The following is a 14,944-nucleotide window of genomic DNA, read 5'->3' as shown; positions in this document are numbered from 1 at the left end:
GAGAGCCAGCAGCAGTGACAGTAGCAGTGGCTGTTAAACGCCTTCAGCTGTGTCTCCTCTGTGTGGCTCCTGCATTCCCAGCAGCAGCAGGAGGGCCTCTGCCTGCTGCCATTTGGCATCTGCGTTGTCTCCTCCCAGCAGCCTGCCCTTGCCTGAACTCAGACCACCTACAGGTCCCAGCTCCTTTTGGGACAGATGCTGCCAGTGGGTCCCTGGTGCTGCTGGAGCAGCTTCCCAGAGAGCTCTGCTGGGCTTTTCCTGCTTCTGCTGACCTGTGGAGCAGCTGGTGTGGGGAAACTGGGACAGACAGGATGAATCTGCACCTATGAGTGGAATAATGTGGCAGCTGGATGGAGAGTGGTTCTGCCTCACATCCAGCCTCTCCTGCTTCTTCAGCAGGGGCTGAGAGGTCACAAAATCAGAATTCCCTTCTGAAACCTGGAGCTCTCATTCTCCTGGCAGGCAGGCAGGTGAGAGGGACAATGCTGGGTGGGTCACTGAGTGCTTGGAAAGCAGGACACGTGCTGGGGTGGCCTGCAGGACCCCATGGGCTGTTGAGTTTGGCTTCTCCTTGCTTTGAGCTTTCCAGCAGTGCAGCACCCTGCAGGGCAGTGCTTGCACAGCCAGGCCTTCACAGTGAGAGGAGGAGCTGGGAAGAGGGTCTGGAAGCTGCTGGATTTGGGCTGTGGCTGTGCTCAGCCCTGGCTCCTGGCTCACCCTGTGGCATTACCATGCCCCATGGCCAGGGGCAGCTCTGCCCCAAGCCCAGCTTTCTGTATTTTCTGGTCTAGCAAGGCTGGGAGCTAAAGACCAGTGGTTTCCTTCTGCACAGCAATGTCAGCCCTGGGTTTGGTTCCCTGAGAATGGTCCAGACAAGGTGTGGGCAATCAGAGTGAGGGAGGGATTTTGGTGGGAATGGGAAAGCATAGCCCAGCTCATGGCATTTCCCTCGTGGAAATGCAGGGGGAGTTCCTCCTGGGATTGCTGCAATGCTGTGCCCGTGGCAGGGCATTGGGGCCATCCCCTTGTTTGACACCAGTCCTGAACCCTAGTGTCACCCAGTAACTGGGTGAGAGTGACCCAGCAGGTTCTGCTGAGCCCCACCAGCTTCCATCCCCTGCTCCCCTGCTGCCTCTGGGGCTGGCTCCTGCCTCACAGGGCTTGCAGGAGCTGTGACTGATGTCCTAGGGAGCTGAGGAGCCAGGAAGGCTCCATGACTCTCCCAGGCTGAGGACATCTTACCCCTGTCAGTGCTGTGTGGTGTCTCTGGGGTCAGCTCTCGCTGCTCCATGGACTGTCAGCCTGGATCCTGCTTGGCAGGTCAGAGATGGAGATGATGGACATCATCCTAATCATTAGGTCTGAGTCTGGCTGGACCTACTTTTTTTTTACAGGTGTGTCCTGGAGGGGCTTAAAATTGGCTGGTCAGAGGAAAATACTCCAAGTGGGTTATTTTTCCTTCCTTTTCCAGGGAAGGGCACTGAATGACCAGGTACTCAGTGCTGGCTTCCCAGCACCAGGAGCACCGGCATGACTGGCTGTGCCTGACCTCGGGGTGCCCTTTGGGGGGAGTGGGGCGTGTTGGGGTCCCCATCCCAGCTCAGTCAGCCTCCTCTTCTCTCTCCCCATCAATCTCTGTCCCCCTTGGGGTGTGAGTGGATCCCTGAGTGCAGCATCCCAAGGATCCTGTGCCCTGCTCACAATGCAGGGAGCTGTTCCCGCGCCAGGGCTCGGCCGGGGGGTGTTGGGTTTCAGCTCGTTCCGCTGGCCCCCGGCCAGGCAAAGCAAAGCTCGGGGCTGCAGGGAAGGGCCACTGGCTTTGCTCGGCCCCTCTCAGCTCACGCTGGCAAAAATATCATGATCAGGCTCCAGTAAAGCACAGGAGGCAGAGAGGGGCCTTTCAGCGTGGGGAAGGGCAGAGATCTGTGCTGAGGGCTCCTGGGGCAGGGACAGACGGGTTTCTCATTAGCCACCCCCTGCCCGGGGATGTGGGGGCTGTGCCTGAGGCCAGGGTGGGTACAGGTTCCTGATGCACATGTTCCTGCATGGAGGAGCTCATCCTGTGGTGTCTCCAGTGCAGATCCTGGTCTTGCTCCCCTTGCCTGGGCTCTAACACTGTGTGTCCCTCCAGCCTGGAGCTGATGAGTGTTTTAGGTGGGTTCCAGGTCAACTAAGGGACATGGTGACAAGGAATGACCTCCCACTGTCTCTGCCTTAGGATGACTTTGCTCCCAGCCCATCAGAGTGAGCTGGAAGCTTCTTGCCTGCTTTGCACATGCAGCACTGGCCACAGCTGATGTGGTTATGGGTTCATGAGAAGCTTGCTCACTGTGTTGATAATGTTGGACCAGGATTCCAATCCTGGCAAGTGTCCTACCCTGAGAGAGGAGCTTTCGTGAGGAGTGAAAGGGGAAGGGAAAAAGTTGTGGGTGGAAAAATGAGGGTGGAGGCTCCAGCTATCTGTGGGGCTATTTATTTGCCCAGCTGTTTCTTTATCTGCATGAGCTTGGAGCCTGTGAATGTGAAGCATTTGCCAGGACTTCTGAGAAGCTCAGGTCCAGATACTCCAAATTGGTCTGAATTGGCAAAACTCCATGCAAGTTATTTTTCCGGATGGAGAGGAGCGTGTCTGCAACATGCACAGCTCCTCTGTTAATCCTTCCACCTCCAGACTGTGCCCCTGTCCCTTGGTCCTGCTACCCTCCATCCCCACTCCTGGCCAGCCCGTCCTGCTGCCACCAGGACCTAGCATGATCCCAGACTTGTCCTCCCCTCCCAGTTCTGTCCAGATGGGAAAAGCTGCTGCAGCTGAGAACCCCTCACTCATCTCACTTGTGGCTGAGCAGCAGGAAGACCATGTGGAAGCACAGGAACCCCCACCCAGCATTGTCACAGCAGATCCTCTGCATGACACTGTCTTAGCGTGGCTTGGAGCACCTGGCAGTGGTGGGGTGGGGGTGATGGTGTGGCTGGAGATGCCAAGTGTCCCTCCAGAGCCATGGTGTGCCCTCAGAGCAGGCAGCAGTGCTGGGGACAGCCCCCAGTGCTGGGGGAAGCTGCTCAGAGCAAACATCTCCATAGTGAGAGGCACGGGCACTGGTCCCCGGGTGTCCCGTGGGGAGCAGCACAGTTCCCTGTGGGAAGTGGGCCAGAGCTGTGTCTGCTGGTGTGGAGCAGCTGCAGATTTATTTAGAATGCTGTGGGCAGCATGTGGAGCTGCAGATAAACACACAAGAGGGGAGAACAGAAGCACCAACACTGAGGAGACGCTGCTGTGCAGGGAGGGCTGCGCTGAGCTGCAGCTATCGCAGCCACCAGCGGTGGGCCAGGGGCCAGGCTCCCCCCCCTGCCACTCCCACATGGCTTTGCTCCATGTCCTGGGTGCCTCGGGGACCTCCATGAGGCTGCCAAGGCATCAGCCTCTCACCCTGTTGTCTGGTGCTGCCAAACCAACAGGATGGCACCGTGAAAGTGTCTGTGACAGTGAGTGAAGTTGCCAAGGCGGTGGTCAAGGCATTAACAGCTGGCCTTGGGGTTGGCCATGGTGGAATTGGTCTGTGTTTTTTGTCCCCAGCACAGGAGCTGGTCCTGTATGTGCCCCTGTGCTTGTATGAGCATGGGGCAGCCCCAGGCAGGAGCAGGGAAGCTGCTGGGGGCGGTGTGGCTGTGGCACCATGGTCACCCTGGGCACAGAAGTGGCAGGGCCAGGGCAGCCCGGTGGATCTGCAGGTGGAGGAGCTGCCTCAGTGGATGGTGGGTTCACATGCCTTGGGGCTTATCACACTTTGTGTGGAGCTCACACCTGCGGCAGAACTTTGTCCAAATGATGTCTCTGGGCCTGGAGTCACCTGTCACTCAGAAGTGTCCATGAGCATCCGGAACAGGTTGCCCAGAGAGGTTGCCCAGACTCCCCATCCCTGGCAGTGTCCAAGGCCAGGTTGGACAGGGCTTGGAGCAAGCTGGGATAGTGGCAGGTGTCCCAGTGGCAGGGGGTGGAATGAGCTGAGCTTTAAGGTCCCATTCAAACCAAACTCCTCTGGGATTCTGTGATTCATCCAAGATCCTCACAGAGCTGCTGATGTCATTGCAAAGCCTCTCCTGGTGATTTTTGAGCAGTCTTGGGATTTCAAAGAGGTCCCAGCTGACTGGAAGTCAGCGAACATTGTCCTAATTTTCAAGAAGGGCTAGAAGGAGGACCCTAGAGACTACAGCCTGTCGGTTTCACTTCATTGCCTGGTAAAATCAAGGGAGAGCATTATTCTGAGAAGTATTGAAAAACACCTGGAGGACAATGTAGGCATTGGTCACAGCCAGCATGGCTTCATGAGGGAAAGCCCTGCTTATCAAGCCTGATTTCCTTCTCTGACTGGGTAAACCCACCTGGTTGATCAAGGGAAGCCAGGTGATGGAATCTTTACTGATTTCAGCAAAGCTTTTGATACTGTCTATCACAGGATCCTTCTGGACAACCTGCCCAGCCCCCAGCCAGATAAACACATCATGTAATGGGTGAGAAACTGGGGGTCAGGCACAACAGGTGACAGTGACTGGGGTGACATCAGACTGGTGACCTGTCACTGCAGGGCTTTGTCATTGCCCTGCATTCTTCAGCATCCAATGACTTGGACACAGGACTGGAAGGAATATGAGGCAAGTTCACAGAGGATACGAAACCGGGAAGAGCTGTTGCCTCCCTCAAAGGCAGGGAGGCCCTGCAGAGAGACCTGAACAAAACAGAGGCTGGGCCATCACCAACCATGTGAAGTTCAACAAGAGAAAGTGCCAGATTCTTTACTGGGGATGGGGCAGCCCTGGGTGTGTGGGTGGAGCAGGCAACAAGAGGCTGGAGAGCAGCTGCAGGAAGGGACCTGGGGTCCTGGTCAATGGATCTGAGTCAGCAGTGCCCTGGCAGCCAGGAGGGCCACCCGTGTCCTGGGGGACATCAGGGAGAGCATGGCCAGCCAGGCAAGGGAGGGAATTGTCCTGCTGTGCTCTGCACTGGGACAGCCTCACCTCAGGTGCTGGAGCAGATTTGGGCACCACAAAGTAAGAAAGATAACTATTAGAGTGTGTCCAAAGGAGGGCCATGGCAATGGTGGAGGGCCTTGAGCAGAAGCTGTGTAAGGAGCTGCTGAGGGCACTTGGTCTGTTCAGCCTGGAGGAGACTGGAAGAGACCTCATTGTGCTCTGCAACATCCTCCTGAAGGGCAGCAGAGAAGCAGGTACCAATCTCTTCACTCTGGTGAGCAGTGATAGGACTTGAGGAAATGTCTGGAGCTGAGTCAGAGGAGGTTTAGGCTGTATATTAGAGGAAGGTTTTTCAGCCAGAGGTTGGTTGGGCACTGAACAGGCTCCCCAGGACAGTGGTCACAAGCCTGTCTGAGTTCAGGGAGTGTTTTGACAGCACCCTGAGACAGGCTGGGGGTGTTGGGGTTCCCTGTACAAGGCCAGGAGTTGGATTCCATGATCTTTGTGTGTCCCTTCCAGCTCAGCCTATTCTATGATTCTATAATTCTAGGTTGGACAGGGCCTGGAGCTGCGTGGGACAGTGGAAGGTGCCCCTGCCCATGCAGCTGGATGAGTTTTAAGGTCCCTCCCAAACCATTCTGTGGTTTCACGGTTCTGATTCACATCCCCTTGTGCTGACCCTGCAGGGTCACTGTGCTTCATGGGGACCAGTAATTCCCAATTTTCTATAATTCAGGTGCTTTCTGCTCAGTGTAACCCCATCTCCAAAAGGATTTCAGCCTGGGCAGCAGCTTGGTGCAAAAACTGCCCCAGAAGGGGCACATTGGGGTGTTGGAGCTGTGTGTGATGGGGACCACAGCCCTGGGACCCCCTGCACTGTGAAAGGTGATAGACAGGAGTCTCAAACAGGAACCAGGTTTAGGGAGGAAGAAGAAGGAAGCTGAGCTAATTTAGCTGTCTTGGAGATGGATCATTTGCCACCCGTGAGCACCACAAGAGAGAAGGATTTTGGACTGCAGAGTCTTTGTAAAAGGAAAAGGAAATCCAATAGCTGGCAGCGAAATGGTGTAAATCCAGACTAAAATTAATGGAATATCTGGTGTTTTTTATGGGAAGATAATTTGCCATTGGAAAAACTTGCTTAAAACCTGCAAATTTCTTCTCCTCCTTCTCTCTGGGCCAGCCAGAGTGGATGCAGAGCTCCAAGGGGATCCTTCAGCTGAGGATGAGGAGGTGGGAGCAGTGGTGTACTGAGCACGACATTTCCACTGCACCGAGTTTTCATTAAATAAAAGGCTTTTAAAAATGCAAAATGCTTCAAAATATGAACTGTGTTTGGGGAAATTTTTGTAATGACTTAGAATATATCTTGTTTTCCATTTTAGTCATTGCTATTAATGTACTTACTATCCACCACTGTCATTGATAGTTAAGATAAAGTAACAAATTAAGGGGGTTTTTTAAGCTTCTTGCTAGCACTGTGTGAAAAATGCTGTTTTCATTTCAGATCAAACGCCACTGGTGTTTTAATGAAAAAGCAAGATCCTCTGATAAAGTAAACACTATTATTGGCCTATGTAAACAAATACTCAGTTTAAAAAGAAATTTTGTAAATTTGACCCACAACATTTCGGGATTAGCTGTTTTCCAGAACTCTTCTTAGTGGGAAAAATTGAAAAGAGCTACTTTTTGCTTTTTACTCTTGGAATAAAACCAAATTTCGAAATCCTGGTTTCCTGTGAACTGGAAACCGCTGGCTGGAACCAGGAGTAATGAACAAGCCACAGTCTGAGGAGGATTTACTGCCAGGAGTAGGTGCAGGGAGCACAGTGCTGCCCAGGCACTTTTTGGGGTGCCAGTGGGAACAGGAGGTCACATGCATGGAGCAGTTTCACCTCTGCATCCAGGCCTGGCTCTTCAGTGATGGATCTGCTCAAGGCTGAGCTTTTCTTCCTTTGTTTTTGTTCAATGGAGTGAAAGTGGAGAAGGTGGAGATGCTCCTGGGGGGTTTGTGGCAGTGTGCTTGTTTTTCTGGTGGGGAGAAGCACAGCAGAAGGACATGGTTACACCCATAGCTCTCCATTCCCATTCTGGGACCACCCTTGGCAGTGTCCAGAGCCAGGTTGGATGGAGCTTGTAGCAGCCTGGGATAGTGGGACGTGTCCCTGCCCATGGCAGGAGGGTGGGACTGGATGGTCTTGAAGGTCCCTCCCAACCCCAACCATTCTGGGACTCCTGGTGTGTATGGGATGCACACTTGCCAGCATCCCTGCAACTGCACTTGGCATCCCCAGGGCAAGTGCTGAAATCAGGGGCAGATTCCCATTGTCCCTGCAGGGCAGAGGGACAGAATTTCCCCTCTGGGCATGACCATGGTCTCAGCACAGAGTCACTGGCCATGTGCTGCCCTGTGCAGTGTGTCCCACCACCCTCCCCTCATGTCCAGCCTCGGTGTTTTGAGGCCTTTGGGCAGAATTTCTAAACTGCATTTCCTAAACTCAGGAATATTGTCCTATTTTCTTAAACTGTCAGCTTTGGGTGTGGTGCAGAAAAATCCCTGTATTGCCATGAGCATGTGGCTGCAGACCTGGAGGAACAGAGAGTTACCCAGACTCTGGAAGCCACTCATGGAAGTGTCCAAAAAAGACTTTTGAGCACTCCCTGGGGAGTGTTAAAGAAGTGAGTAGATGTGGTTATTAGACACATGGTTTGGTGCAGAGCATGGCAGTGCTGCAGTAATGGTTGCACTCCGTGATGTTAGCTGGCTTTTTGAGCCATGATTCCAAGTGTCTGTCCCATTGATTTCTGATGGGGCTGGCTGGCACCCTCACCTGCTCATGTTGGCCCAGATATTGGGGTGCCATAACCTGAGCAGCCCCCAGTGCCATCAGTGGAGTTAAACCAACCTACAGCTATTGGGGATGAAAAGAGCTCCAGTGTTGGAGCGTCGTGAGCTGCAGGAAGGGTGAGGAGGCTTTGCTGTTGCCTGGCTTAGCAGGATTGTCTGTGCTGGTTGGTGGTAGCATCACCTGACCTATTTCAACCCAAATCATCTGGAAAACCAGCTTTAACAGTGGTTTAATTTTTTAGTACTTTTAAGTCCTAAAAGTGCTGTTCCTCCCCACATTCTACTGCATCTCAGAGGATTCTCCCTACTGTGCAAAGTGCTGAGAAAAAAAATATCCTGCTTTTGGCAAAGGAAACTAGAAGGTGATGGAGGATCCCTGCTCAGGCTGCTCCCCATCTGCAGCGGTAGAACTGGGCTGGGGGTACCTGGATTTGGGATTGAGAGGAGGAAAACCCAGCTTGGCTGATGGATGGAAGAGTCCCCATTCATAACAGGAGACATTGCCTGGGCTGGGCACCTTGAGGTCCCACCTCAAATCCTGGGGTCACTTGTGGGTCCCTAATGAAAATCTAAGACATGGAGGGGCTGGAGCGTGTCCAGGGAAGGGAATGGAGCTGGGAAAGGGGCTGGAGCACCAGGAGCAGCTGAGGGAGCTGGGAAGGGGCTCAGCCTGGAGCAAAGGAGGCCAGGAGGGACCTTGTGGCTCTGCACAGCTCCTGACAGGAGGGGACAGCCAGGGGTTGAACTGTGCTCCCAAGGAGCAGGAGACAGAACAAGAGGAAACAGCCTCAAGCTGTGCCAGGGGAGGTTTAGATTGGATATCAGGGAAAGTTCTTTCATGGGAAGGATGGTCAGGCATTGGCCCAGGGCAGTGGTGAAATCACCATCCCTGGAGATGGTAAAAATGTGTGGATGTGGCACTTGTGAACAAGTGGTTCACAAGTGGTTAATGATGGTTTAATGATGAACATTGTTTGGTGCTGGGTTGATGGTTGCGCGTGATGATCTCGGAGGTCAGTTCCAACCCTAAACATTTTTTGATTCCAAGATTCTGCATGGGGGCCAGGGAGCAGCGGGCAGTGGGTGGGGAGCAGTTGGGTGGAAGGAGCAGTGCCTGGGTCCCCTGGCTGAGATGTGGCCAAAGGGCTCAGTGTGGGGTGAGCTCCAGCCCTGCAGCCCTGGGCTAGCTCCTCTCCACCTTTTTCCCTGTCTCCATCTTCATCAGCAGCCAGTGACTCCTTGTTTCCCTTCCTTCCACAGAGACACTGATGGACTCCACCACGGCGACAGCAGAGCTGGGCTGGACAGTGCATCCTCCCTCAGGGGTAAGGCACCACCTGACAGGGACCTGCAGCTGCTCTGGGGTCTCTTCTGCACATGAATGTGGCAGGCTTGGCCCAAGAAAAGTCAGGCACTGATGCAAAGTGCCTTGGCCATGTGGAAAGAGCATAGTTGAGGTTTCCAGTAGTTTTCTAGGAGATGATACTCCAAAAAATACCCCAGTGTTGGTGGGATGTAGTTCCAACCCATGGTGCTATAGGAATCACAGTCTCCATGGAGCTGGCATGCAGCCACCTAAAAATGAGGAGAGGAAGAAAAAATATGCCAAGGCCACCATCATTTGTCCCCGGTGTCTCAGTTGTTATTCCATTGCCTGTCACTTGTAGCAGGATGAGGGCATTAGGCTCAGGTCCTGAGAGGACTGGCATCCCACAGAGAGATGTTTGCTGGCTCAGCAGAACTACCTGTCTTCTTTACCAGGGCCAGGTGTACCCTGAAACATGTTCAAAGACCACCCTGAAGAAACTCCTATAAAGAAGAGCTTGGGCAAGGCAGTGCATCAGGTTCATCCCCCAGAGGGTGCAGGCACTGCCCAGGCTCCCAGGGAATGGGCACAGCCCCAGAAGCACTTGGGCAATGCTCCCAGGGATGCACAGGGTGGGATTGCTAGGGTGTCTGGGCAGGGCCAGGAGTGGGACTCAATGATTCCTGTGGGTCCCTCCCACCTCAGAGCATTCTGTGACTCTGTGATTTCTGCACCCTTCTGCTCACGGGAGAAACCCAGAGTGGAGCCACCTCTGTGTCCCACCTGGGGCATCAAGGTGCTTCAGAGCATCCTGCCCACCTCTGGCTGTGGTAACCAGCAGCAGCTACAGTGTCCCAACCCCCCAGACCTGCCCCCTTGCACCTGAGTGGCTCAATCCAGCCTGGCCAAAGCCTGGAGATGCTTCCATGCCCGTGCATGGCAGTGGTGGCTCGGACTCCATCCTGCCTTCCATCCACCCTCTGCAGGGGCTGGATGAAGACGTTTCTGTGGCCCTCACCCCCAGGCTGACAGCATGCCCCCGGTCTGAGCCGACTTGGCAGGAGAAAAGAGCGAGCCCAGAGCAGCCTTGTCTGGGAGATTAAACCGAGCCGCGCAGCGTGGCCGCGGTGCCGCGCCAGGCACGGGCGCTGCCCGTCACCATGAGAAAGGGCAGAGCTGCCCGGCCCCGCCAGTGCCCGCCGAGGGGGATGACGGGCACACAATGCAGGGGAGAAGAGGTCAAGTCTCTTTCTCTCGTGGCCCAGCCTTTCTTGTTTGCGGTGTTTCCATATGTGAAGCACGCCCTGCTCCCGCTCCCCAGCGCGGCCGTAATGAGGCCGGGGCCTGCTGGAAGCCTCTCCCCGGTTATTGTGCTGCTGCCTTCCTTTGAGCTCCCGGCATGTTAATTAGAGAGCCAAGAGAAAGGGAGAGGCTTCTAATTAAGCGTCGAGGAAGCGCAGGGGCTGGTGCACGGGGGTGACTTTCTCTCCCATCTGGGAAAAGGGAAGTCTGGAGCCAGCCACTCGCTGTGGCAGGGATGTGGGGGATGCTGGGGGTGCCGAGCCCGGCCCCCAGGGTGCTCCCAGGTCCCCCATCAGGGTGGAGATGCCCATCTGGACAGTGCCATGCAGTCCCAGGGGTTGGTGGGATCGCCTCCTGTCTCCACCTGTGAGCAGGGCCCTGAGGGGGGATATGGGCACATCATGTCCTGCTCTGGGTTCATCGTGGGTGACAATTCTGCAGCGCCTTCATGGCCTCATGTCCACGGGCAGGACAAGGCAGTGCGTCCCACTCAGAGGTGGCTGGTCAGGTTGGACGCAACCAGCATCACCTGGAAGACAGAAGCTGCCGTGTGCTCCTTTTTGGGGATTATTACAGACCCCAAAGCCCAAACAGTTGCTTTATGTCTGGCTCTGAAACTCTTGTGCCATTCATATAGGTCCCCAAGCCCTGCCTCTGGCATCTGCTGTGGATCCCAAGGCCTGGAGACCCTCATTCCACTATGTGCTGCTCCTGCCTGACCAAGGCTGAACTCTCTGGGCTCGTGTCCTTACCCTCCCTGGGGGCTGGGCAGATGTGGGTGGGGGTCCCTTGGTCTTGGTAGCTGCCAGGGTGGGTGTCTGGAGTGGTCCAGGTGAGGGAGAGCCACATCAGAGGCAGGGCAAGGGAAGGAATTGCTTCCACATGCCTTGTCCTTGATTCCCCCACTCCCCTCCCAACCAGTGCCCTGAAAAGCAGGGAGATCCTGCAATTTTCCACTAACACACCAAATTTATTTCTGGAAAACAAAGCAAATGCTCCGGCTGTGTTTTGCGAGGATGCTCCTCTTGTCCCCCAGCCCTGGCAGCAGATTTACAGCTACTGCCAATCTGAAGTGGTTGGAGCTGTTGGGGATCTTCCTTGACAGCCTTCTGTTGGGCTGTGAGCCTTCATGTGCTAGGAGCAATCTGTCTCCCATCTCCTGAGCCTCTTTCCCCAGTCCTGGGTGCCCTTGTGAGGCCATTTACAACCTGAGGGGCTGGGGATGCTCTGCTCCTGCAGGATTTTCCCTGGATTTGGTCCTGGCACTGGTGCTGGATCTGGGCTGTGCTGCTGCCCTGCCCTGGGTGTTGTGATCCTGCATCCTGGGCAGGGTTGTGCTTGGGGTGTAACATCCATGGGAAACAGCTCGGCTTCCACTTGAGCAGGTTTCTGAACAAATTCAGAAGGAGCAGTTCCAGCTGGATGGGACTGTGTCACATGCCAGCAGGATTCTGGTCCCTGTTGCCAGCATCACACAGGTGCCCTGGGTGGGGATGGGACTGCAGGGAGATGCTCTGCACTCTGGCAGGGGCTGGGCAGGAGGAGATGCTCTCTGAGCTGAGGATTCTCCTCCCACGAAGACCCTTCCCTGTTGGTGCTCCCCTCAGAGGAGCAGTGGCCAGTTACAGGCTGCAGCTCATGCCCTGCATCCCCCTCTGAAATGTCCCCATCCTACACAGAATGGAGACAACAAGAACTGGAGGATTTGGGAAAAAAACAGCCTGGGAAAAGGTCAGAGAGCTGGAGAAGGCCAGATGATGTCACAGCAGCCCTGAGCTCTGTGGGGACCCAAGGGGACAGCAGGAGCTCTGTCAAGGGGGTTTAGACTGGATGTTAGGAAAGGTTCTTGCCCCAGAGGGTGCAGGCACTGCCCAGGCTCCCCAGGGAGTGGGCACAGCCCCAAGGCTGCCAGAGCTCCAGGAGTGTTTGGACACCACTCTCAAGCACAGGATGGGATTGTTGGGGTGACTGTACAGGGCCATGAGGTTGACTTGATGATCCTTGTGGGTCCATTCCAGCTCAGGATGTTCTCTGTAACTCTAAAGAGCTTCCTCCAGAGCTGGCAGAGTCAGTCAGCTGGGGAGAGCTGGGCAGAGCTTCCCATGGGGAAATCTGTCAGCTCTGAGCTGTCTTGCTGAGAAGGATGTGGCTGTCATGGCACAGCTCATAGGCATGTCTGCATCCCAGAGGTCCAGTTCAGGACAGCTGGGGTTGGGACCTGAGCACACCTGCTGGAGGAGCCCCAAAGCATTTGACTGGCAAAGGGGCAGGGATGAGGGCTCCAGTGGGACTTACCCAGCACCTCCCTTTTTGCAAACATGGCAAGATTGGCCATGGTCCCATCCTGCCCCTGGGAAGAGGCCCTGGCTGCAGCCAGGCAGGTGGTTTTATGGCTTATGAGGAAGCAGGTCCTGTTGCCATGTCTGTAACCATAGTGGACTGGTGGCAATCCCTGTGTTCCTTTGCCAGAGGCACAGCAGTGCAGCACAGCCATGGGCACAGTCCCTAAAAGCCATTTCTGCAGAATAGTGGCCTTGCTGTCCCTCCAGGAGCAGAGAGGCTTGACCCTGAATGCAGGTGTGGAGCATGGTGCTAGGGCCAGCAAGGTGGCCTGAGGGGCCCCTTTGTCTGCACAGTGTGGGGCCTGTCTGGGGCACAGGGTGGGTCAAACCCTGCCCAGGCAGGTACAGGGCACCTGCAGGGGGTGCTGGGAGGAGGTGCTGGGCACTCTGGGACCGCCTGTGGGATGGGGTGGGCACAGAGAGGGGCAGCTGGGGCTGGCAGAGCCTACGTGGCACATCGTGGGGATGGGAGGAGGTGAGCAGGGTGGGGAGCCCCCCTTCAGAGCAGCCCCTGACTCTGTATGTGTGTCCTGCCCACAGTGGGAAGAGGTGAGTGGGTACGATGAGAACATGAACACCATCCGCACCTACCAGGTGTGCAACGTCTTTGAGTCCAGCCAGAACAACTGGCTCCGCACCAAGTACATCCGCAGGCGAGGAGCACACCGCATCCACGTGGAGATGAAATTCTCTGTCCGGGACTGCAGCAGCATCCCAAATGTCCCAGGCTCCTGTAAGGAGACTTTTAACCTCTACTATTTCGAGTCAGACTTGGACTCGGCCACCAAGACTTTTCCTAACTGGATGGAGAATCCTTGGATGAAGGTGGACACGATCGCTGCTGACGAGAGCTTCTCACAGGTGGACTTAGGTGGACGGGTGATGAAGATCAACACCGAGGTGCGCAGTTTTGGGCCCGTCTCCAAGAACGGTTTCTACCTGGCCTTCCAGGACTATGGGGGCTGCATGTCCCTGATTGCCGTCCGTGTCTTCTACCGCAAATGTCCCCGTGTGATCCAGAACGGGGCCGTCTTCCAGGAGACCCTGTCGGGAGCAGAGAGCACCTCGCTGGTGGCAGCCAGGGGCACGTGCATTGCCAATGCAGAGGAGGTGGACGTGCCCATCAAGCTGTACTGCAACGGTGACGGCGAGTGGCTGGTGCCCATTGGCCGCTGCATGTGCCGCGCCGGCTACGAGTCCGTGGAGAACGGGACCGTCTGCAGAGGTAACCACGGGCTCTGCTCTGCTGGGGGTTTGCATCTGGGATCTGCATGAACCCGAGGGGGGGAGCTCCTTGGGCAGGGGCGGCAGAGGGGCAGTGTGGAGGCTGACTCCTTCCACAGCTGCTCACTTCCTGCCCCAGGCTCATCCGTCCATTGCTGAGGTTGTCCATGACCTCTGGGTCCCCAGAGCCACTGGGTTCAGGGCTGGCACCTGTTGCTGGTGCCTCTCCAGGTTTTGGAGGATCACATGTGTGGTGCGTGTCACCAATCTGCAATTGCATCCCAAAATACTGGGGCTGTTATGCTGTTGGTTGAGGGGGGTGGGAATGCAGGGTCCCAAAAGGGTGCAGTGGGAGGGAGCAAGTTGTCTACAGTGTTTTCCTGGTGAGGTGCAAATGGCCCAGGGCAGGACATGGTCATGGCCTGTTCAGAGCTGCCTGGCCCCTGTGCTCTTCAACAGCCAGAGGTTTCCTGCTCTATAAATGTTCTGCCTCTGTAGATGTTCTCCTCCCCCACAGATATTCAGAGCAGACTCCGTGAGTGCCTGCTGAGCTCAGCTGAGCACCTTGGAGCCAGCCTGGTCCCAGGCCAGCAAGAGGCTCAGCACCCCCTCCCTGAGCTGATGTCTGTGCCCTGTCCAGTCATACATGGGCTTGGGAAGGTTCAGAAAGGAGCTCCTGGGGTTGCTGGGAGGGAGGTGGGGACCCCAGAGCTGTGTGATGGGCACCTGCAGCTGTGCCGTGCACGGAGCAAACCACAGAGTTTGGCAAACAGGATCTTTTTCCCCTGTCCTGGCTGAACCTCCAAATCCCTCTGTGGTTCTGATAGCATTGGCGCACTCCAAGCAGAGCCAGGGCTTCTGAGATCCATCACAGACACGTTGGTGGCCACTGCAGAGCCAAGGGAGGAGCTGTGTCTCCTTTCTTCTGCCTGTGAAGGGTTGGCCAGGGAGAAC

The 14,944-nt window shown here is 55.6% G+C and overlaps 1 protein-coding gene across 2 annotated transcripts in view; it reads left to right on the top strand.

Annotated features, from left to right (window-relative positions):
- The window catches only part of EPHB2 (EPH receptor B2), a 133,490-nt gene that overhangs the window by 30,254 nt on the left and 88,292 nt on the right, over nucleotides 1-14,944 (top strand). For both annotated transcript variants that reach the window (XM_059487315.1, XM_059487314.1), the window contains exons 2-3: nucleotides 9,077-9,141; nucleotides 13,307-13,991. In XM_059487315.1, coding sequence (XP_059343298.1) covers nucleotides 9,077-9,141; nucleotides 13,307-13,991 — 750 coding nt within the window. The remainder of the gene's footprint in view (nucleotides 1-9,076; nucleotides 9,142-13,306; nucleotides 13,992-14,944) is intronic.

This window comes from Ammospiza nelsoni, chromosome 22 (genome assembly GCF_027579445.1).
Source record: "Ammospiza nelsoni isolate bAmmNel1 chromosome 22, bAmmNel1.pri, whole genome shotgun sequence".
Classification (NCBI taxonomy): domain Eukaryota; kingdom Metazoa; phylum Chordata; class Aves; order Passeriformes; family Passerellidae; genus Ammospiza; species Ammospiza nelsoni.
Note: the sequence above shows the minus strand (reverse complement) of the source record. Positions and strands in the feature narration are given on the sequence as shown.